General features: G+C 45.6%; 1 protein-coding gene across 2 annotated transcripts in view; it reads right to left on the reverse strand.

The window, feature by feature from the left end:
* whrna (whirlin a) overlaps nucleotides 1–24852 on the reverse strand; it is an 85482-nt gene that overhangs the window by 27241 nt on the left and 33389 nt on the right. For both annotated transcript variants that reach the window (XM_034603251.1, XM_034603250.1), the window contains exons 2-3: nucleotides 16695–16913; nucleotides 13649–13774 (exon numbers count right to left, since the gene is read on the reverse strand). In XM_034603251.1, the coding sequence (XP_034459142.1) occupies nucleotides 13649–13774; nucleotides 16695–16913 (345 nt within the window). The remainder of the gene's footprint in view (nucleotides 1–13648; nucleotides 13775–16694; nucleotides 16914–24852) is intronic.

A 24852-nucleotide genomic window follows, 5' to 3' on the forward strand; every position in this document is an offset into this window, starting at 1 on the left:
CTTGGCTGCTCACATCCTCCGACCGGGGGGTGGGGGGGGGGGGGGGAGCGTTCACCTTTAAATGTGCAGCCAAGAACACGCTGCAGTGGCCTGGGGATGAATCTCTATACATCTTTAAACAGCCCGATGAAAAGCCCCCCCCCCGGACTTCAACCCCACAGAATATCTGAGGATATCCGCTCCCTGACGCCAGGTCCAACACCACTGAGCTCGCAAAGATGTGAGGGGGGGGGGGGGGGGGGACGAGGAAATCTGCCCAAACTGGTGTGGACACTGGTTGACGAGATACTTGTGTTGGATTATTTCCCCTAAAAGACACGTTCAATAAAAAAAGTGTCCTTTAGTGTTGTTAAAGGCTTTTTACTACAGATGTCACACAGGTGTAAAAAACAATATGATCATAATAATCATATTCATGATGCTGGTATTGTGTGTGTGTGTGTGCGCGCTGGGTCGTCATACGTGTAACACGTGTGCTGTTCCTGCTGTGAGGAGTCAAAACCTAATGTGCATTAGTTGCTATGGCGACAGAGAGCGGGATGAAGTGCAACATGGAAGAAGAAGAAGCAGTTACTGTAACATTAAGGTGTTTCTAAAAAAAAAACCCTCTCAGGTTGTTTCTATGCAGAAATTGAAGATGTGGATAAAGATTTAGAGATGGAAGCCGACCGACTGACATGTTACATAAATAACATAAGATAAAAACTTTATATATATATCTATATAAACACTGATATAAGTATATAGGGAGAAATATGAATATTAAAGTAAAATTGTACCTGTTGTAGGATATATGAATTGAAATCATTTAACAGTAATATACTCAAAAGCTGCACAACCATGTATATAACTATAGAAAGATGTTTATTTATTTATATAAATGTCACAATAATACACGATATATGAATATAAAAGTGGTATTTGACATCTTTAGAACATTATTTCCTGCACTGATGAATTTGCCGCCCCACCGTGTTTCAGTAGCACTGGATGGACTCAGGTTATTGTTGTACCTGTTGCACTTGACGAATGAAAAGAGCTTCGATTCTGACTCTAATTACACGTTGATGAAGTTTTACGACCCCGTGAGGCCCATTGAAAACCGGACTATTAATTACAGAGGCAGGAAAGAGAGAAAGCTGCAGAATTACTCTTCCTCCGGATTTCTTTGTTATTCTAATGGCTCCGGACAGATCGCTCAATGTTTCCAGAGCATGAACTCCCTCCCAACTTATTCCTAGTGTTTTCTTTTGCATATTTTTTAGGGGCCGAGAAGAAAAGGTGCTGCTGCTGCGTCTCCTGCAGTCATCACCTCCACCATCTTCCTCCTCCTCCTCCTCCTCTCCCTCGTTATATCTCCATTTGAGAGGAGACAGGCCCTGTCCGGAGTCCCGAGCACTTCATCTTTCATGATCAGTCTCTGCTCCGCCCCAGAGGCGCCGTCGGAGCGCTGCATTCTGGGCAATTAGCCGACAACCAGCGAAGGCGGTGGCGTCTATGATTAAAGCTCTGATCAATGCTGCTGAGCTGTAATGATAATGCATTGTTCAAGGCAGGGGCGGCGGCAGAGTGCAGTCACACGCCTCCCACAGTTTCACTCACATTCACTCAGTTAGAAACTCAGTTAGTCCAACGTGGTTCCACCGAGTCACATTACAGACGAACGTGAGTCTGAACACTTCACCTTCTCTCATCGTGCAGCTGGAGCCACGTTACGAATATATAAAATCTGCAATAATAAACTCTGGAATATAAGTTACAGAGTCAAAAAAAGGAATAAACCACGAACAATGCTTCCCTCTCTCCGGTGCTGCCTCTGAAAAGAAAAGGATTCTGTCCATTTGTTGACAGATTAAATGCAAATTAAAGTGCATCTCTTGGCAAAGTGAGAAGTGATGAATCGTGTCCCTCGTCTTCTTCGGCTCGGTCTAATTGCCCCTGAAACTCAGATCTGGCTCCGTCCAGCTCTCTCTCTCTCTCTCTCTCTCGCTCTCTCTCTTTTCTTTCTGCCGTTAAGTGTGATCGCAGCAACACGGCGGCTCTGAGGACCGAGCTTCCCTTTATACTCAAGTGCAGCGGTGGATGTTATTTATGGCACCTGCATCATTGTATAGGCAACATAACCGCTGTTGTAAATCAGTGCATAAAACTGTGCATAACAGCGGCGACACCGATGATTCACGACACGTTGACGTTACCTGTGAACTCTCAACCGGTGAATCTAACGTAAGCGAGAGGTAATTAGACAAGAAACAGAGCCACTGTAGGAGTCGTCATTTTTTAAAAGTTGGTCCCGTATCTGATGATGAAGTCTGATTTATCTTCAAATCAAATGAAATAATAGATTCCATGAAGGAAGTGACACAAATCAAAGTGCCATTCTGGGACTTTAGGGCAGGAATCTTCTGCAGGTGATGCTAACAACCCATAATATTCATTATTATTGATAAAACTGAAGTCTTTTCTTCCTGTGGAGCATATCGGGCTCTTTAATTACAACAACATGCAGCGTAGACAATTAATTACAAGACAAATTGCCACAAATTATGGGCTTTATGTGAAATATCTTATTCTGTGTTAGCACAACAATGTCAAGTTGGAAATCCATAACTCATGTTGCCTCCTGTTGCTATTTACTGGAATCCGCCCTCTTAGTATTTGGAATATGATCCATGGTGGTGTTGACTCTCAATCATAAATAACTCTGCAGCTTCTCGTGACCTCCGCCACTCGGACGGATTTCACATTTCCATCATTTCCCCAGCGCGGCCCAGTGTTGCTGTGACATCTGTGTGAGACGCCGCGGGGCGGTGACAGCAGACGGGACGAGGCGAGCGGACAGGCCATTACGCTCCCTTGGAATGGTCCAACTCCAGCCTCCTGCGACGCCATCAGTGTGATGAACAGCGCGGGTCAGACAGCTCAGGGCCGAGCGCCGGTGAACACACAGAGGAGGAGACGGAGGGAGGAAGTGGCAGCTCCTGACCGATGGCTCCTGAAGCTAATTAGGAACAATGAAGCAGCTTTTTCTGGCTCCTTCTGCACTGGAAAGCTTCCTTCTCCTTCCACAGGTCTCTCTCCGTCTTAGAGTCGATCTATTTACACTCACAATGTGTCACAAATTGTTGAGATATTATTCACATGGAGCATATCTACAACGATCTCTGTCACCAAGTCGGTAAAGTACAGGAAGTGAAATACTCTCTCGATGAAATGTAGTAAACTAATAATTAAGAGAATCCTGCTCACAGACAAACCAACAGATCAACAAACTAACTTTGGAGCAGAGGTACAGACACGATGCTCTTTACACAACGCTTCAGTCCAAACCTAGTTGACCTTTGACCCTCACCGCTCAGTTTGAACCTCGACATCTAAACGTCTTTGACCTCAAATCACCCGATCGGTGCCGGATGGGGGGGGGGGGGGCAAGCAGCTTTTTGGAGCTCACAGTCGGGGGCTTTGGTCCGAGGTGTGTAACCAGCTGTGACTCCCTCTCCAGCGATCAGAGCATATCTCACATCACAGCAGTGTTTAGAGCTGCTCAATCGCCCGGGACCGAGAGTGAGAAACAGTGTGTGGGCTCGGTCGTCCTCTCCCTGCCTCTCATACCTCAGCCCTCCTGACACTTCCCCCCCCCTTCTGTCCCTTGGCAGTGGAGAGATTAGATATCGACGTGCACGCATCCGTCCAAACCGTTGTACCCTTCGCCGTCTCGAACGGGCGCCGGTTGTGACGGATCTCGAGGCCGTGGATGAACTGAGAGGGGGATGAAGGTGCCAAAGTCCGGACAACGCATCCGTCCTTCGATTCCCGGGGAAGTTATTAAACTTTAATTAGATCCCTTAGCTCCTTTACCTCCCTGTGCATTGTCTATTATTATCTGTTCGGTTTTTTAACCAGTCATTTCTTGATTTGCTATTTCCATCGCCGAGCACCTTTTATTAAACAAGCTGCTATCTCGCTCCCGTCCTTCTCGCCTGCCCTCTTCTCCTCCTCCGTCGTTCCCGTCCTCCTCACCCTCAACCCACCAATTTTTCTTTCCTCTAATTATATTCCCTCACCTTTGTCCTCTCCTCTCCCAGCTCCCAGGCTCCTCTGCAGCTATTCATCACCGGGGCATTTTCCCACCATCCAATCCAGAAGCATTTCCTGCTAAATTCCCCCGCGCTAATCATGCTGCATTTTATTTAACGTTTTAATATTTCACATCCGAAATGAAACGGACGAGTCACAGGGTTTCAGTTCATGCTCGGAGCGCGAGGCGGGCGGACAGGCGGCTGATATCGATTGTTTTTTTCTGGTGCACTGATTCACGGCCATGATCTTGCCGGTGCGATGCTCTACCGGGAAAGGTCACCGCATTTTTCTAACTGACAAAAAAAACGGGCCCAGAAAAGCGATAATTGCAACCGAGTGCAGGCGTCTGGATTCAGGGCATGTTCTCTGAACTTTTATGAATGTCCCAATGTTTTTGAAATATGCAGAAATTAACGGAAAGGCCGAGCCACATGTGTCACGTCAGCTTTACACCGTGTGAATAAAGAGTGAGAACGTACTTCAGGAAAAGTTTGGGTGGACTATTAGACAAATAGTCCAAGTTTACCTCTTAATATAAACACTGGTGATGTTAAAACTTTAAATTTAATGACACCAAATGTACTAAGTCTGGAAATAAGAGAATTAAGTGGCTAAAAGGAACTGAACAGAAAAAGATTGAGGATCATCAACGACCTTTAGAGCTGAACTTCGGACTTTTATCTGATATTTTCTCGCCGTTATTTCAATATTATATATGTGCAAGACTGTTTTACTGTTTACTGTTTTATGGTTTCTTCTGTTTATATTGTATTTTTTACCTTTACTAACTTATCTTATCACTGATTTGATTCACTGCAGCGTTTCCCTCGCTCTGTTAGCACATTCAACCTAAAAGTCCCCTAAACAAACATTTACTTGCATTTTATAGCATTTATATATTGATAGTGTTCATTTTTGTTCATGCGGGGGAAATAAAATACCCACAGGAGACTGTTAATGTAAATGACTTTGGGGAAACTTCGGCTCGTCTCTTCAAACAAGTCGATCGGAGCAGGGGGAACATCTTAATGATGCAACTCTGACAGCGGCGGCGTGCACCGGAGCGAGACGCGCCGAGTGAGCCTGAATACTAACGACTCACACAGCCACACTGCAGAGAACCGTCCCCCCCCCGCCACTGAACTGCTTCGTACGGAGCGGCCCAAAGAACTCTCTCTGCCGCCTGTCACCGGGTTTTAACACCGAGTTCCTGCCGGTGGGACGGAGGGGGGGGTTTGGCTCATGAAAAACAAATCCATGTACACGAGTCTGGAGATGTTTTGCAGGAGGTGCTCAAAAGTGTTTGTGTAATATCTGCTCTGAAACTCGTAGATCCACGAAGAAAAAGTATATACGATCAGATGAGCATTTAAATTTCATCGTCATTGTTGCCCACAAACTAACATCTCTACAAAATGAAATGTAAAAGTGTAAAACCTTTCCAGGATAATAAAACCGAACATTTTTCACCCGAGATAAATGCTGAGAAAAGCAGCGACACACATTCTAACAGAAAAACAAGTGTCAGGCGATAGGGGAACGAAAAATGGTTTGTTGGTGTCAGGGTGTTTATAGAATAAATTGCACATGATCTGTTAGCTGATCTCTGTCGGAGCCTCTGGATGAGTCACCGACACAACGTGTGCTATCTGCTCACTGGGTATTTTGTCCGGGGATCAAAACTCAGCACTCAAGTAAAAAGCCACAAACCCAGAAATCTCTGTGCAGTCATGGATTTAGGTTTAACAGCCACATTTAGAGGGAATCATCCGTCTATCACCTTCAAGAACATATCGAGGATTAAAGGAGTAAACGTCTCAGCAGGATTTTGTCTCCCCTGCTTCAGCTGTCGGCCGTGATGTTGTGTTTACAGGTGTATCTGAAGAAATCGATCGGGCAGCTGCAGCCGGTTCAGAGACCGTGCCTCCCATCAGTCCAGGTCTCAGATCACATGTCAAAAGAATTGATTCTGAAAAACGCTGCTGCTGGTTTATCAAAGCGCTGAAACACACTTTTGTGTTCGGCTGCTCTGTTGTGACCCGTCAGGACCTCGGCTCGTCTGGGACTGGTTCTGATTTAGTGGAGAAACTGAGTTCAGTCTCTACGCTTCACTCGTCTGGAACAAACTTCCACAGACCCGCAGGTCAGATACAAAACTCAGCTCATTTAAAACAAGACTTTTCTGTTTGTGGCTGACTTTTGTTGAATCAGATACTTTCTTGTTTCTGTTTCCATCAAACTGCTTGTTCGTCTTGTCTGGTGTAGCTTTTACATTTTGTCTTGATGCCTAGTTGTTGAGAGCTGCTGTACAAATACACTTGCCAGCTCTGCAGGGTGTTTATTTGGTCTCTAAATTCATGCACGTAGAAAAACACTCCAGAAAGAATAAATATCCGCGAGCGCAAAAAAACAAAACTCACGAGGGAGCATATCTGTGGTTCTGCACGAGGCTGAGACGAGTGCAGACTCCACAGCAGAGGTATAAGATCCCTGAGGTTTGCTATTGCTCCAGAGAAATGAAGGGGAAGGAGTAAGAATGTCAATCATTTTGTCCATAGTTGACATTTGTACCAATATGTCACGACTTTGGTCAGATCACCAAAACATGCATGAAAACAAAATGAATGTTCTGGCGTAGAAACCATGTTTTTGATTTTTCTCCAGTTAATGTGTTTGAAATGAGAAAGCATGGCACGTCAGCAGGCGGCTCTGTGCTCCGGTTTCAATGAGAGACGCTCATGCATAATTCAAATTCATATTTATCAAGGAAATCACAATAAGACATGTGTGCGACCACCGTGCGCTGTCCAAAAACACAAATTAAATCGAGTGAGCATTTGTTCCATCTGGATATTTCCGTGTGTGTGTGTGTGTGTGTGTGTGTGTGTGTGTGTGTGTGTGTGTGTGTGTGTTGCTGTTTTGGCAAACAGGACCATCGGAGAACAGTTCCCGACTTCTCACTCGGGGACAATGTGCAGTTTGCATCTATAAACGGCAGCTACTCAAAAAACCTCAGAGCCATTTTCCCGTTTGTCCTCTGTGCCGTGTGCACGACAGAGCGGCTGCCGTGACTTTGTAGTCGGTGCCAGCAGATACAATTAGGAGCGTTTGGCTCAGTGGGGCCCGATTGATAATGTAGGGGGGGGGGGGGCTCAGCGGGAGCCACATCACAGGGAAACAGTCGGGCTGGGGTTTCGCTCGCGCCCCTTATCTCCACTCCTAGTGTGAGACAACATCTCTGAGTGTGTGTGTGTGTTCGCTCAGAGGAGAGTGTGTGTGCAACAGAGAGGAACAAGTGTGGAGAACGTACAGCGACGCCTCAACGCCTCGAGCCTGTAGCCCAGGGGTCGGGAACCTTTTCACTATCTAATTTTTATAAACATCCTTCGAGGGCCATAAGTTATTGTTGTTTATTAATCAATCACGATTCACAAGGTCATTGTAAAACACCAATTTCACTTGGATATGTGTAACTGTGCAGGGAAACCTCTAACTTGGTGCATTATGACAAATATTAAGGTCGGTCTGTCACGATAACTAATTTTGTTGGATGATATATTGTCCCAGAAATGATATTATTGCCATAATCTTTAAACCACTGAAATAATAATAATTTTATAGCATAATCATGCAAGTACACCCTTAAGAGCAATATACAGCATAAATAAAATAAAAACAACTTTAATGTCTTCATAGAGTCCACGTTGTCCTGCCAACAAGATTAAGGTTCTGTCTGTATTGTCCGTATCTGCCAGCTTTCAGACGACGTGCACGTACTCCATAAAGCTGTTCGGACTGCTGAGGAATAAAACTTGGCTCGACTTTATGTTCTTAAACCTGAAAATAAAACCAAATAAAAATAAAGAAGCCACATAACCGAGTTAAACGTGCTGTTTTAAAAAAAGCAGGTAGGACAAGACGACAACAGCCTGAACCGTGGACGGAGAGAAGAGGTGAGCAAACTGCAGAGTGGGGCCGGCTGCCGTTGGTTTTATGTGAAGAGCAGCAGTTGTTATTTACTCCTCGATGGTCCCTGGCAATTTGGAAAAATGAGGAGGCCCAGCTGCCTGTCGACAAGACCAGACTTTGATCAACGAGCCTCTGGGTAGGAATCACACTTTTCTGTGTGGTCTGCAGTCGCCAACTTTTTTGTTTCTGAAGCTCAGGTTTATTCGAGCGAGGAACCGACTTCCCGTCTTCTCCCGGCACAGCAGCAGGTTGCTTCTGCTGCCGAGGCCACGCGGTCCTACGTCGATAACAAGTGGAAATAAACGGCTTGCACCAGAAATAGCAACGCGGAGCCCATTTGCACTTCACACAGCAGAAGCGTGGAAGCAGAGGCTCGTTGCGTGGAACCTGCAGCCGGGGTGACGGGGCCTTTATCTCGGCTCTGCGGGGATCAGCAGGTTTAAATGGTGTGAAAATAACCTCGTGAAATATTTATTTAACAAGGACGGAAACAAACACAGAAGCAGTGGAATGAAATACCTCTCACATTGTTTTCAAAGTTATTTCTATAGTTAATGTGAGCTAATATCTGTCCTTGGAGCAGGCGGCTACACAAGCACTCAGCAGTGTGTGTGTGTGTCTGTGTGTGTGTGTGTGTGTGTGTGTGGGTGTATGTGTGTGTATAATACAGTGTACAGTGTGTACTATGAATACGAAATACATTGTAAAAGAGCAGTATTTGTATGCATGGGCTCTGTTTTTTAAAGGTTAAATGATTAAAACCTGTTTCATCGGTCGATTATTCTATTGTTTTTCATTTGAAGTGTGTATTATTTGTATTATTTTAATATAAATGGTTCCATCCACCACAGCCGGGGCGCCGCCAGCCGTAGCTCTCCTGGTCGCACGGGCGCCCCACGGGTTCGATTCCGTCCTGGCCCTTTGCTCCAGGGGTATTTTCTGTTTTACTCAGCGATGGAAAAGTAAACGCCCTCTTCTGTTGTTTTATTAACGCTTTTAAAAAGTTTGTTTGTTGTATTAGCTTCAAATAAACTGACATTCATGAAAAATCTTTCATGTAACAAAGATCTAAAACACGGCGGAGTACACTGTGAACATTTGTGTGTTAAATATTTAAATATTCATGTTGTTTGTTCTCTTGGATGTTAAATATTCTGTCTGTGTTTGTCACATCCTGTTTTGACGTTCCCCTCGAGGGACAGAAATAATAATTATTAATATTTTTCTACATGAGCCACGTCGCATTAATCTAAACCTTCTCATCAGCAGCTATTTGACAAGTAGCTTCAAACTAATTTTGTTCTCTTCTACTAAACACTACCAAACCTTTATGGAAAATTCACATTTTACTATTGCAATGTACTTTATTATCATTATTATGCAATTAAAGCAAATAACACATGACAGAGAAGCTGGATCTGTAGAGGTTATAGCTGCAGGGACAGAAACTAAAACTCAGTAAGTTAAATAAACTCAATAATGAAAGATAAACACTCTTTCACATTGTGCCGACATTTGTTGCTATGGTTACAGTAATAAAAAACCTGGTTAATGTTTATAGAATAATTGTGGTAATTTGTTAAATAATGCGGGAAACAAACAGACCCCCCCCCCCCCCCCCCGGTGTGATGATGAACATGATGCATGTTTGGGGGGAAAAGCTGAGAGACGAACTCCTCTAGTGGAAATTAGAAAAGAAGCTAATCGCTTTTTACAGCCGGTTTAAAACAACCTTTACTGGTAATTTTGTTGGAAAAGAGATATAATACTACTAATAACAGACCTCGAGGGAGAAGATCCATCCCTGAGGAAATGTGAGTGTGAGTTTTAATCTTTTTGAAGAAGAAGAAATGAGCTTCCAGCTGTTTTTCAGTTCCCTGTTCAGCGTTTGGGAACCAAAAATAAAAAAATACAGCGTCGACGTTTGTGATCCTCAGATCTTAACTTTTTACTTCGTCAGCAAATTAAGAAGCGTTGTTTAAATTCATTATTGTCGCAGTGATGCTTCTTTATTTTCCAGACGGCTGAACGAAAAATATTTAGAGGTTGCAAGAGAGACACGCGCACACACACACACACAACACAAAACATACACACACACAGACACACACACACACACTGTTGCTCGCCAAGTGTTTTCTTTTTCCCAATTTGCTTTGTGCACTTTCAGCAAGACTTACTTTATTATAAGAGAGGATGGAAAATCACCTCTGTGCAAATTGAAAAACACTTGGCCTTTCTCCCATCTCCCCGTGAGGTTCTCTCTTCATTTCACTCTGCCAAAGTGTAAACACAGTTCAGACGTGTGAGTTCGACCACGGGAAAAAGCCTACACAAATCTATCGCCCCGTCTGATTATCTCAATGTGTTGACGGCCTCGACCTTTTTCCTCTGGCTTCACTTAAATTAAACTGATTCGGGCAGATGCCAACGAAAGGCAGGAGGCCGGACTGACCTTTCTGCTCCTTTAGGACAGAGGCGAGGAACCAGTCTGTCCAGGAGTCAAACACATATATTCAAATGCACATATTGGCATGTGCACCTTAAATTTCATGAGCCTCTGCTTTGACTCTGAAGGAGACACGTTCTGCTCTCACTCAGATTGATGCCTCCTGAACGCGCCTGTGGTGCAGCAGCACATCAATGACACCCAGGAGGGTTTTTTTGAAGAGCACTTCCCTGGATATTTTCACAGCAGGGATCCTACTGTACAGAATCACCCTGTTACCGACAATCAATGATGTCCTTGTAGAAGAGGACGCGTCTGATCTGAGAGCAGCTCGCTCGCCGCCCCGCTGAGATCTGCACCCCGCGCTCTGGTGACCGGGGGGGGGGGGGGGGGGGGGGGGGGGGGGGGGGGGGGGGGGGGGGGGGGGGGGGGGGGGGGGGGGGGGGGGGGGGGGGGGGGGGGGGCTCCTCTTGTTTCCATTTCACAGCACGAAAACACTTGAAAACGCTGACATCAGAGTGGAATAAATCACGCTAACATCCAATTCAAATTAAGAAGGTAGTTGTGATTTTATAATGCAGCAAGATAAAAAAGGGGAATGTCCCCATATCTCATTTCAACTGTTTGACAGATTCATAAGAAGTAAATGACAGTTTTCCGACATGCACCTGAACTCCAGATGTTAAATACCAAGAGGGGCTGGAGGTGTTTGAGGCAAACGTGCGATGTCCGTTGCTCTGGGAATTCTCCAAAATCCTCTCCTGCAGCCCCTCTAGTTTGGAAACCACTAATCTATACTGCACTCTAATTAAGTAGCTTACGTCTGCAGAACACAAATAATTATCAAGCTTTCACCTGAAAACACAAAACAATGAGGCCAAGAAGTGAATCAATGGTTCACCAGGCGGCCGACGACAACACAACAGACGCTAAGAACATTTCAATCTGTGAGCGAACCACAAGCACAATCTTCTGTATGTGTGTGTGTGTATCTTGCATCGTGTTCGTCTTCCATGTGATGGACTGACAGTCGGTCCAGGACGAACCCCCGCCTCCCACCTAATGTCAGCTCTGACTGGCTCCAGCCTCAACGCGCCCCCCTCAGACGATAAGTGTATTAGATGCATGTACACATTATGAATATCGGAGGATTACAGGGAGGGAGCACAGTAACGATTTCGCCTTGGGCAGGATCAGAAACCAGGAGACCCCCCAGAGACTCGTCTGCACATGTCAACAAGGAGGCTGCAAACAACAGCTCCTTGGAGACGATGCCTTCTACAGATACGTTCCTGAATTATGTTAATGGCTCATGCTCAGAATTTTAAATAGTAGTTTCTGTATTAGTGTGTCTCACCTATTCCTACCCTCACTCTGTCAAGACGGCTCCTGACATCTGGCCCTGCAGGTGAAGCCATGTGGAGCATCCAAATCTAACCAGAGCCTGAACACGGCGCACCAGACGGGAGGAGGAGCTTCACCTGGATATCTGGAAGATCCTCTGCCTCCAACATAATAATCCAGTATTTCTAAATGATCAAATAGACCCAGCTTTACCAGGCACCAGCTATTTAGGTTGGACAAGTTCCAGAACAGCCTCTTGAACCCAAATCTTATTATATCAAATTGGAGGATTTACTTAAAAGATATGGACGAAACGGTCGAGATGGAGCAGCACATCTGGAAATCGATGCGGGGGAAGTACAGGCAGTAGTTCAAGTGAGATGACCAGAGGAAGCCTTCAGAGGAGAGACTGCGAGTACGAAACTACAGGCGTCTGTATGAAGTCACTTCACGTGGGCAAAGGGACAAACAGTTCACAACACGGCTGCTTTTACATCTTTCTTAGGAGGAAGATTATCACAACCTCCTCCATTCATTCTTCTGCTATGGATTTTGTGAAGCCCTTTGTAGCCTTGTTTAGATAAGTGCTATACAACAGTGATTGGTTTCAAAACGCAGCCAACAAATAGCACATGTTCTTTCTAATCCCTTCAAACACCCGATTGATTAAGGTAATTTTGACAGCACACGGTGACGAGGACTAAAAATTGGAAAGTGGAAATGTGAGAGTGTAAAGCAAGGAAGTGCGGTGATGAGGAAAGCTCCCCCACTCCTCTCGTAGTGACAGAATCTCATTTCACCACATCGCTCAGAGACGCCTGCGTCCTGACAGACATGTGACGAGCAAATCTGATCACAGAATACAGGTCGTCCCACCGGTTCTAATCTGATTCCGTCTAATCATCGACAGGCCCGCCGCTGATACGCCCTGATCCCAGATGGCCGCTCGGCACTTTGAACGTGTTGCATCTCCGCCAGCTGCTCCGGGGGCCTGACCTCGTGCTCCTCTCAGGAATCAGTGCTTTTAAAAAATGATAGAGGACGCAAAAATGTTTTCTGAAAATAATAATTAGAATAATAATTAGGAATCAGCGAAGGTCCCATCTCGATAAGGATTCGCTCAGCGTGCAGAGCAGCTGTTACTGACCTACAAGGATTTAATGGGTTGTGATTAGATGGTTCCAGATGTTTGCGATGGGATTAATAACTTTTGGCAAAGAGGGAAGAGGTTTGGTGCCAACTTTAAATCAACTGAAAGGATTTACTCTGTGGAGTGTTTTTCACTACTTGATAATAAAAATTGTGTATATATATATATATATATATCATATATAGGCTCTTGACAGTTACTTGATGAGAGCATTGATGTTGCCGGGGTCAATCTTCCTTCTCTTATTTCTCCAAATTTGACATTTTCCCGATAGTCTTGATCATCCCGCCGCCAGAAGAGGGCGTGAAGATCAGAGCGAGGCTTCGGACTGGAGAGTTCAAAGTGACCAATCGTAGGACTAAGTAAACGCCAAAGTGGAGGCTTGCGAATAAGTCAGAGGCAAAAATCTATTTCTTTTCTAATTTTGAGACATTTGAAACGTGACACGTGGCTTTAATAATATCACGAGACCCATATTTTGAGAAACCATCCCCCAACACAACTTGAGTTGAGCTGAAGAGCCTCAGGAAGCACGAGACACAGAGTCACGTTCGTTCCTCGGCAGCTCAACGACTCTCATCGGGCCTGTGACAGATTTGACACGTCGGATCCACGTGAGACTGCCGAGCGTGTGGACAGACAGATGGAAGTGATACCTTGAGTCCTCCGCACTCCGCCGCCGACGCCTGGTCCACTCCGGTGATGTAAATACCCAGAGCGTACTCGGCTCCCCCCCGGATCATCAGACCGAGAGAGCGGCCGTCGTCCAGAACCAAGTTGACCTATTAAAACGCAGACGGACACAAACAGGACAGTGTGAACCAGACAAGTCGTTTTAAAATGATGTTTCTCCTCTCCATTGTGTTTGCTTGGCGGGCGGCCACGTTTCGCCCGTGGCGTCGGGCTGTTCCGAGTTGTGACACAATGCATGATGGAATGACAGCGCTGCTCTGAGCCGGGATTTGTCTGCAGACAATGGAGCGTTCCAGGAGCGTCTCAGATGTGGTGACTTCGTAACGAGGAGGAATCTACTGTTCCACTCGGTTCAATCCCCCCCAAAAAATTAAATACTCACATATGTGTTATTGCTGAAACCATTTTTTTTCAGAGAGAGCTAAAGGGTTCAGAGTCAGTGCGGCAGAATTTATCACGGATATATTTATCTTTATTCCCCGTGGGGTACTTTGTAGTATCAGTATCCAGCGGCATCCACACAAAACCCTCCGCTGAGCACAAAAGATGGACGATAAATACGATATAAATATACGGCAGCCATGTTTATCTACTGTCTCCGGCCTTAATCTTGTAATTTGCACTTTGTCTGTGAAGCAACATTCCTCCTGTAAAAGTCTGTTCCCTCCCGGGCTCGGATCCGGAGACAGTTTGAGGAAGGCTTCATTTATCTGATGAATCTGCTTATGTGAGCGACTCTGGCAGGTGTAATCTGCTCAGCGTCGTTCGGAGCCTCTGAGTCATATCGTCAATGTTGTCCCTTCACTCTGCAGCTCTTTGCTTTGTCCCTGTGCCGGCAGCTTCCCCTAATTCACTAATCCATTAACGTCAGAACCATCTCTGCTCAGGACAAACACGATTACACGCAGATCTTTCTCAAATCTTTACTTGCAGTGATTCACTTTTAGTGAATGTAATTCAGACTACAGTATATCCGGAGATTTGATCCGTTTCTCCTCTCGATGGCATTAACAGGTTAAAAATCAATAATTCATTTAAAAAAAAAACTTCTCCTCCATCGTTAACTAATGGCCACTTAACTCAGCGTTTCCTGAATTGTACATTTGGAAAGCGAGAGGGCACATTAAAGCTTACGTCGTCCGACTGGGAGACTTTCGAGCTGTGTGCTGCCAAAAATGTAAATTCCCAATCGCTTCATTACTTCATTACTTTTTCCCAGATTGAAAAAGGGGGAAACCGGCCGAACTCGATCAGAAGACGACACGTACAGTTTGTGAGTATCTCCGTTAAAACAACGTGGGTTCTCTTCTCTTCGTGCTGCTGCAGGTTTGGCGTCGTCCTTTTCATTCAGTGCTGCTGCAGCGCTTTTAATAACCGCCTGCTTACTGGGGCTGAGCCAGCCACCTTTGCTCAGTGGGGATACGGAGGAATCGGTGCTCTCTCTGACATTTATGCAGGACACGGAGAACAGTTTTAATTAGCAGACTCATCCCTCTTTTATTGGATGCACGGAGCAGCTCTTTAGGCTCAACACGTTTTCCTGGCATCAGCTGTTATCAGGGAATTAACTCAGTAAGAGGCCTCGCGCCAGAAGACGGTATACCTGGCGGATCTGGGATATAAACACCGCCATCTTGTGCCGGTGATGTAATTTAGAGAGTCTGGTGTCGAGGTTCTGCCCATATTACGGACTCAACCAATCGCAAATCATCACGTTTTTCCCCCACAAATGTTTAATGTGCACCAAACCTCTAATGTCTCGTTCAATCTACACAATTTGTGGCCAAACAATTACACTCGCTAACAGAAGCTGAGCCAAATTGGCTGAATTCAGACGCTCGAGCTGAACTGAGTCACTTCCTCCTCCTAATACCTGAACGGCCGAGAGCATCACTTGTTTCTATAGCAACAGTTACTGCGTGATGAAGAGGCCGCTTTGGGAAAAGAGTTATATATCGTGGAGTTACTAACTCACAGCACACTTTGAATACTTCAGTTACTGGTGTGAATCATCTCGTGGGAGGGAGAATTTTACAAATTCACAGACTAATTAGCGGCGAGCAGACGGCGGCTCCTCCGCAAGCTGCTCCGTCACTGTCAGAGCAAGACAGAGCGGGGGGGGGGGGGTTTAATTGCCCCGCAACAACAGAGACGGAGGAAATGATAGGAACAGAAAGTGGATTCAAATCCTGTCTGTGTTAATAGTGACCACTTGAACATTTCACATCAGAGAAAACAAGCTTTACCTCAATGAAATACTGTAAACGCACTTAGGCAGGTTTAATATTCGCCGTAACTGCAGCCTGTGATGATGCAGCCGAGGCCGTTAAGATTAATGTGCGACTCTCAGCGGCTGAAAAATAGAAAGTTGAGGTGTAATAAATCTGTGAGGCAGCTGTGACAGCTCCTCCCTGCAGGTCAGCAGGTGCTGAGCCGGTGGCCTTTCGTGGGACTGAAACTCCAATTACTGTTGTTTTTAAGTTTTTTCTATATTTGTCCATTACCGAGTCCAACTGGTGTAATATACTTCCACTCCCCCCCCCGACAGGCCTTCAGAGAAAGTTGAATGTTGTGTTGTAGGATGTTTATATTATAACATATTTATGATTTATAGATTAAACACTTGTAGACGCTGCTGGTTACTTAAGATCATCGTAATTTTGCTATTTTTTACATTCATCATGAATATTTGATGCTATGTTGGTTAAAAATGAACTGTCAGAAGGAATTCAAGACACTAAACTGGTAATTTCTCGTGAATGTATTTAAGTTTTATTCACAAAATCCAGCAAGTCCAGTTACCTTGATTCAAATTGTGGATTTCTCTGGGTTTGAACATTGCTTTGGATAATGTAAGTACTGTAAGAAGTATGAATATTTTGTCTTTAAAAGCACGATATTCAGACTTTGAATACTTCACTCCATCCCTGTTATTCTCATCCCCTTGAAGGTAGAGCTGACACTGGAACCACCGATCCATTATTTAAACTCCCCAGAGTCACGTCTCACCTTCTTCTCGTCTCCCTCCTGCAGCAGCTGCATGTTGCTGCGTCGCTGGCTGTCACTTCTCTTCAGGGTGGCGCTGCGATGCTCCAGCAGGTCGGGCGGGGGGGACACACCTCGACCCTGAGGGTCAACCCAGGTATAAACATGATTGGTGACATAGCCGCCAGGAATTCGCCCGACTGAGCGCACAGAGAGACAAAGCTTTTTACTGCCCTTCAGCACCTGAGGAGGAGAGGAGAGAATATCGAGTTTAAAGAGCTGAAAGTACACAAAAAAAACTTCAATTCATGTAATCTGATTTTATAGGAGTATTCTAACATACATACTTGCTTCACTAAAGGTATATTTGGCAAGAAAACGGAAGTTTACAGAGATGCAAACTGCTTCACCGCCCTCAGACAGCCCACAGTGGCAGAAACACACATTTACCCACAACAGCAAAAAACATTGCTAACACATTTCTACTGCGTCGCTGTCGGCTGTGCCTCATTGACTTCTGATCGTTTGCTGCGTGGCATCTCTCTCTGCAGGTCAATGTTTTCCATGCGACCAAAATAAATGAGGCTGAAACTCCGACTCGTCAACACGAGTCTTGTGCAACAGCAGCAACATGGACAGAACCCCTGCTTTCATCTTTCAAAATAAAACTCCTCACGCTCGAGTGCAGTGCTTTCATTTCTCAGTTTATGAGTTTTGTAAAGGATTGGAAATGTCTCAGAGACTTTACATTTTCAAATCATTAATCAATGTCAGTATCATAGCTTTGAACTGGGTAAGTACGCCAAGCGTCTTTTTACCCATTAACCTTCTAGAGCTCAACGTAAACCAGGTTGGAGGCAAAGCTTTTAATTATCTCGGCCCAATGTGCACTTCATGATTGCATCGGTTCTTTTATTGTAAATGACCTGTTGTTGCTTAGCATCCTGGAAAACCCTGCTGCGTCACACTGCCTGGAACCAGCAGGTGATTCCTTCGAAATGAAAATGCCCTCTCTCTCTCTCTCTCTCTATCAGGATCTAGATTCTTTCTTTATTGATATTATATGAACAGATTTGTACCTGCATCCCCTTTGCTGCTGCAGATGCATTGTTCAGCTGCTTGTGTGTCTGCTGTGCTCCTATATGATGTTGTTCAATTCGACTAAAAGGCTTCATACAGTCCTAATTTGAAAAGAGCATAACGTCATTGAATGTGAGTCTGTAATGTTGTTATTGCTTTAATCTTTTCTTACAAAGTTTATTTATTCAATAAATGTGACACTGCTTCCTTCTAGTATTAAATACTTGCAGAGTAAATCCTCTTCCACTCCCTCCAACTGTGGAGATGTCTGAAACTGATTACCCACATTAAAATCTCCACTTCTGAGCCACTCTGACAACATCACAGAATAAAAGGCAAGATCCACATATTTGGACAGCATGTGTTTAAGCAGCTCTTTTTCAAAAGAGATGAGAAGCAAACAAAACCCAATGCTGTGTCTGCAAAGACGAGATCTCCCTGAATCCAGTGACAACAAACACACCCATGTTTAGAGATGAAGTGCGCCAGAGACAACCAAATGAACGGAGGAGGAGGAGGAGGAGGAGGAGGAGAGCACGGACACGGGGGGGGTCCCAGGGGAGATGAAGATGTTAAAGCTTCAACCAACAACTCAAACTATCCCTTGTCCGAGTGCTGTGGATCTCAGAGAAGGTCTCAAACCAGCTGAATCAACTTCACCGTCCTGATTTGTGCTGAGAGACAATAAACCAAACACACCCGCCATCACTCGCTCCGTCCTCCCTCCTCCTCCTCCTCCTCCTCCTCCTCTTCTTCTTTATGGGCTGCATAAATACACAGCTGCAGATAAAAGTCTCCAACAGACGAGTTTGCCGACACACGAGCGGGCGGCGGCACTCGCGGCCTTTAACTCACAGACACGGAGGATAAAACTTGAGGAGAGTGAAATACTTGCACATGGAGAGGCGCAAAAAAAACAGCGTGACGTCGAAGCGACTGTACTTTGTGATTGTGTTGCTCTGCAGCCAGACATCACCAGGAGGTCCTGCAATCAAGAACAAACACGCTGCACACGTAGCAAAATAAAAAAGGCAGATGACATTTCCTGCAGAAAAAGCACGTTGTATAAAGCTGTGGAAAGATCGCAGAATACAGAAGTTTAAATATTTATTAAAGGATAAAATGGAAAACCATATTGATGTAGTCTAACTGCAAAAACAGTGTGAGGTGCAGTAGAAGTAGGACACAGCTCCACACACACCGCCTCACTTTGTCTCCGAGACACTTTGCCAACCAGCTGAAGAGCGTCCCCGTGATTTACGGTTCCAAACGGGCGGCGCCGTGCTGCGTGCCGTTCTCAGAAATTTAACTGCATTTAGAGGAAGCGAAGGGAGAAAGTGACACACAGGGAGAAACGGCACAGAGACGCAGAGCGATGGAGGCGGCAGCGGGAGGGCAGCAGGTTTAACAGGCTGCTGCGTCCCGTGAATAAGAAGCGGCGGTAATAGACGGAGCAGCCGCGGCGCAGTGTCGTCTTTAATGCATCGTCCCCGGAGCGAAGTGCTGATAGTGACACCGGGCTGATGAGCCTGGGCCCCCGGCTGGAGATCGGAAACAAAACAGCACTGGGAAAAGTAATGGAGTACATTTCAGGGGCGTAATGGGGAAATGGCAATGGCAGGTAAACTGCTTTGAGGCAACACTGTGGAAAAACAAACAATATGCTCTCACGAGGGTGGAGCTAATCCGTTTCACACACACACAAAGGCTGCCTGCACAGAGCGCGGCTGCAGAGGCCGTCCAGCTCCATCAGGCAGAAATACACGGCCGTCACTGTGGGAGTAGTAAAAGGCCGACGGGGAAAATGATGGCATAAAACAAAAAGAACTGACACGAGGCAGGAGGGATTCAACCATAAAGCCTGTTTATGTAGAATCGGGATTAAATCGCCCCAATGACGCACACTCGTTCAAAAAGGAGGAGACACATCTCCAAAAGTAACTGGAAATCATAGATGCTCCATATATTCCCCACGACTATCCGTGTTCTTTTTGATTTGGATTTGAAATGGATTTAACCTGCACTTCACTAACCTCTGCTCCTTCTGTGCTGCAGGCAGATGATTTGGCTGCAGAGTTCGAAGCGTTCAGCGCTAATTGTTCCTGCTAATTACACGTTTGATGAGTTGTTATGCACACACTTAACACACAGGCAAACAGGAGTGCAGGCCGGGTACACAGTCGCACACAAACAAACAAAGACGCCGACTCAGATGCCGACTCAGATCAGATGTATGACAGTGACACAGACACCAAAACAGGAGCCGTGTAAATTATCGCTGTGTTTATTTACAGCGGTTGGAAAAAGCTCTGTCAACAACCGGATATCTGATTTACACTCAACTTCACACTCAATCAAGTGGGTGATGCTATATTTAAAATATGCTATGCAGACGTTTCTGTGCATCACAGGTTTAATATCAAAACGTTTATCAAGTAATGTGGAGAAAAACCTCTAAATTAAAATACTGAGCAATTCATCGACAGACGTGCCAAAAATGTGTTTTGTCTGGATTTCGAACGCCGGCATTTCTCGCAGCAGCGATCGAGGGACGGAGCCGCAGCATCGAGGTCAATGTCGATACTGATGCTCGACCAATCGGAAGTCGGTCTCAGCTGTCAATCATGAGGTTTCACCCTGTTTTTAAAGCAACTGATTCAAACCAAACTGATCAGAAACATGAACACAAACATCAGTGCGATGATTAACTGCCTAAAATGACAGAAACCATTTTGGAGAACATTTATTTGACGTGTACTTTCTTCCATGTGCCACGTACTAACATGGAGGAGGTGGAGTTTATGACCTATACTGCAGCGTGTCCACCAGGGGGCGATCAAGACATTTGGCCTTCTCCGATGCCCTGTTTCACACGTTCACACTCAAACAGTCGAGACGCAACAGGACGCCGTTCATTGTGAATTGAACCTTGAAGACAAGCCGGCGCCGCCCAGCACCACTCGAGAGCTGAACAGGTTCCCAGCAGCACGAGCTGTGAGAGCAGCAGCTTGACGTACAGTAAGTGTGTCGCCGTGCACAAGAGCAACAACCTGGAGACAACCAATTTGTTTCCGACGTGATTCCTTCCTTCTTTCAGAAATTAATGCGACAGAGGTGTGTAAATAACGTGCTCGACGCATGCAGGCGGGCGAGCGGAGAACAAAAGACAGCCGGCCACTTTAAATCCATATGTGTGAAAGAGACGCCGCGTCTGTAAATCTCAGACGAGTGGAGTGAAGTGTAGAAATGCAGATTCTGTCACATCAAATTAAACATTTAATGCATTTATCGGTGGCTCCATTTGCTGCTCCATTAAGAACATGTTGAGGTTTACAGATATGAGATTTGGGCCTGATTTACATCTCCTCCGTTATAACTCTCGTTTACGGACGTTGGTTTATGCAACACTTTTTGCACAAACTTGTGATTTTCTGGCTGCAATAAAAACATTTAAAAAAACAGTGTGCAGCAGTAAAATCAAGCTTGAGGACGAGGATCATAACTTTTGGGGCCATCTGTGTTTTTGCAAACATTACAGCGAAGACCGAGGAACATTATCTCCGTGGTGATGAGTATAAAACAAAAAACATGCACAAACAAGTGATTCTGTGGGATATTAAAATGACTGAGTCTTATTTTCTGGCGCTGCATTGTGTGTGTTGGTGGTGTTGCGTCCTTGTGAGCGGCGGGGAACAAGCGAGCTGTAACAAAAAGTGAAGCGTGTGTTTGATGGCTTGTTGGGAACGCCAGCGCGGCCCGGAGGAAAGCGGATCTGTCAGAGGTGTGAATGGATCATAGCCGTCGATGCCGTGCGGCGTTGGCACAATTTTCAAAGTCCGATCCATCTATCTGGCTGCGCGCGCTCGTGCTCGTGCCTTTGGGGGAAAGTCAAAGTGAGTAAAGCGGCAGCGAGCGCGTCGATGAAGTGTTTCCCTGACGCTGAGCGAGAGCAAAGAATAAACACTGGGATCCGATGAGCTCTTTTACACATCGGCTCAGTTTGCATGTGTTATTCCAACAAGTCGACAAAGTTCTGGTTTCACAACGTACAAAACACTTTAGGACAACAATACGTTTTTATTGGTACTGAGGTTAAATGAGCTTAAAAAGCAACCTAGTGTTTCAAACCATTTAGAACTTTGCAGGGTCAACGCCTACGTAGAGTTTGGGACGTCTCGACTCGTGAGTGCGAATCTGAAAAGCTGCGATCATTTTCAAATCTAAAACCAAACTGATCCAGTCTCTTTTCTGCCCTTGAATACTTTCTGATTATGTATAAAAACGCGTGCACGTCCCGCTCTGATCCTCTGATGTGGACGCAACTGCAGGAAAATCTCAAACTGGGTCTTAATCGCTCTTATCTTCGTCCACTTCTCCTACATCTGCTCATGATAACACCTGAAGTCTCACTTCATCATCGTGTGCGGTGAAAACTGGACGTGTCCTTTGTCTCTTTAAAGGACACAAGTGATTCAGCTTCTCTTTCTTTTAGAGATATTCATTTATTTATAATATAGAATATGTCACGAGCTCTTAGGTTTGATATTAAACAGACTTCACGTTATCTCTCAGACAGACGGAGATGGATTTGTAACGACTTCTCTTTCAGATCCAGTTATTCTGAAAGTCACCGGACGCTTGTGCTTCTCATCCGTGATCGATGTCGTCCCGTTTCCCCCGAAACTCATTATGGACACAAATAAGACGGAGATGACCTATAACACCGGACGTTTCCTTTCACGTCCAGCGGGCGGGTACAGAACCAGGAACACGCCGACGAGCTACTGTACCGACAGAGCCGTGCGTCTTCATGTGTCACCGTGATGCTGCACGTGCACATTTGTTGAACATACAGGAGCAGTTGGGCCTGAAATGAAGTAAACACTTAGAGGGATTAATGAGTAATTGACAAGGCCGCCAACACAGAGACTTAATGGAGCCGAGTCATCAATCACAGGGATTAGCCGCAGGAAAACATCCACAATGCTCTGCCCGACCTATCTCCGCTAATCCCCCCCGACCCGTTCCCCAATCCATCTCTCACTCTGCGTTTCTTTCTGCGTTAATTTAAATAAATGTCCTGGACCACGTGAGTGAACGTCACTTTCTGAGCCCGTTCGCCCGCCACACACTTCATCAGATACGCATCACAATACGACGCTGCTCCACTGTCGCTGTTTATCATCTCGTGCTGATCAGAGAGGGAAAGATTTATTTATTCAGGCTTTCTACAAAACGCCGGTAGAGTGAGCAGCTCTTATCACAAGTGACTGAGCTGGAGACTCGGGCAACGAGGCAAAAATCTAATGAAAACAAACACGAAAAAAGGTTCCGTCTTCAAACCCTGTTTGTCTGTTTGTTTTATCTCCGGCAGCATTAGGGAAAAAAACAACTGGACGGATGGAAGAGAAATGGGCCGAGAAAGAACTCATTACATTTCGGGGTGGATCTGGACAAGGGGTTGGACAGGGAGTTTTTTATTTCTCTTTCTTTAGTGGAGATATGTGCTCCACTGGTTGTTTTAGTTCATGTTGTGTAATTGCTTTTTTCCCACCAGGGGACAATAGGGATGAATTTCCTCGAGCCGTTTCGTTTCCTTAGTAGTTTTCGGGTACTTCGAAAAGGGTTTTGATGATTTACTGATACTTGTACACAGTGTCTGTCTGTGTGAGGACGAGGTTTCAGGACGTCCTTGTAACGACGCTGCCATTTGCTGCTCCAACGTTTCACAGGACGGTGAAACACAGACGTCTGATTCGTCCTAATTGCAGCGTCAGCAACATGGACCTTGTTCGGAGGGAGACAGTGTATCAGGGTGGCTGGCGTGACCGCGGATCAATCCCACCCCCGCTCGTCCGTCTACGTTCGCTCATTAATCAAACGCGCCTCCTCTATCCCCCCCCCCCCCCCTCTCTAATATCTGCTGTATTGAACGCCACGTCTCTCAGCGGCTGTTATTTACGGCGCCTCCTCCCGGACACACATGGCCGACATCTTTCACTCTGTATTTACTACAGGCTGAGAATATATCAAGCTGCAAAGAGGAGGCGAGGAAACATTTCCCCCCTGTTTCATATTGTATGAATAAATGTTTCGATATCCCCATCACACATTATCACCGTAATAATGATAATGGAACGTCTCTTGTTCTAAACGGTGTAAAAACCCGAGGGAGCGGACTGAGGCTGCCAATGTTTCCTCGGGTCACATCGGATCAATGGCGCCGCTCCTCCGCCCGGCGGACGCATCGATGTCCCTCGGAGTTCTGACGATGGCTCTGCCTGGAGCCATCGGAAAAGTGTCCGGGATTTAAAGTGACGTGATTTTAGGTAATTGTCGGTGTGTCGGCTCCGAGCGTCGCTCCCCGAACTGACTGGATTGCAGCAGTTAGAACAATTCAGGGAGGGCGACCGAAGTCACAGGGTTGGAATTTGAATGATAATGCAAATTAGGCCAAATGGATTCTTTCATGAGGGACAGCGGAGCCGGAATAAATGCCTCATTTTCTCATTTTATGGTTTTCGGGCTGGAGAATAAATTACATCCAATTATGCTTTAAAATATGTGATATCGAAAACTACTACACTTGATATGCAGCATCACTTTCAAGCAAAAACATGCTTATGTCTTTGCCTCCGTCGTTTTGGTGCTTCTGTATATTTTTGTGCACACGCATCACTGCAACATATCCGTTCTGATCTTCAGTAACGTGGACAAAGCTTTTAACTACTGCTGTAACACTGATGTTGTGATTCTTTCATTGTCTTCAACATCGTGTTTGTGCTTTGGCAACACACATACGAGTCGTGCCAATGAAGCGCACTATAATTTAAATGGTTTTGTTGGATTTACTGAGAATCTGTGGATGCGTGTGTTTGGTGCATTTACCAGCTGTGACTGTACAAACCCCTCCAGCTGAAGGAGCGGAGGACACAGCGTGTTGCTGGAGGGCATTTTCCACTAACGCCACATTTGCACTCACGTCTGAAAGTGACCACATGTTAGGGGTCAAACAAGTGAGACCTCTGCCGGCGGGGGGGAGGGGGGGGGGGGGGGGGGGGGGGGGGGGGGGGGGGGCTCTTTAACCAGCACAACACTTCGC

Source organism: Hippoglossus hippoglossus, chromosome 12 (assembly GCF_009819705.1).
Source record: "Hippoglossus hippoglossus isolate fHipHip1 chromosome 12, fHipHip1.pri, whole genome shotgun sequence".
NCBI classification, from domain to species: domain Eukaryota; kingdom Metazoa; phylum Chordata; class Actinopteri; order Pleuronectiformes; family Pleuronectidae; genus Hippoglossus; species Hippoglossus hippoglossus.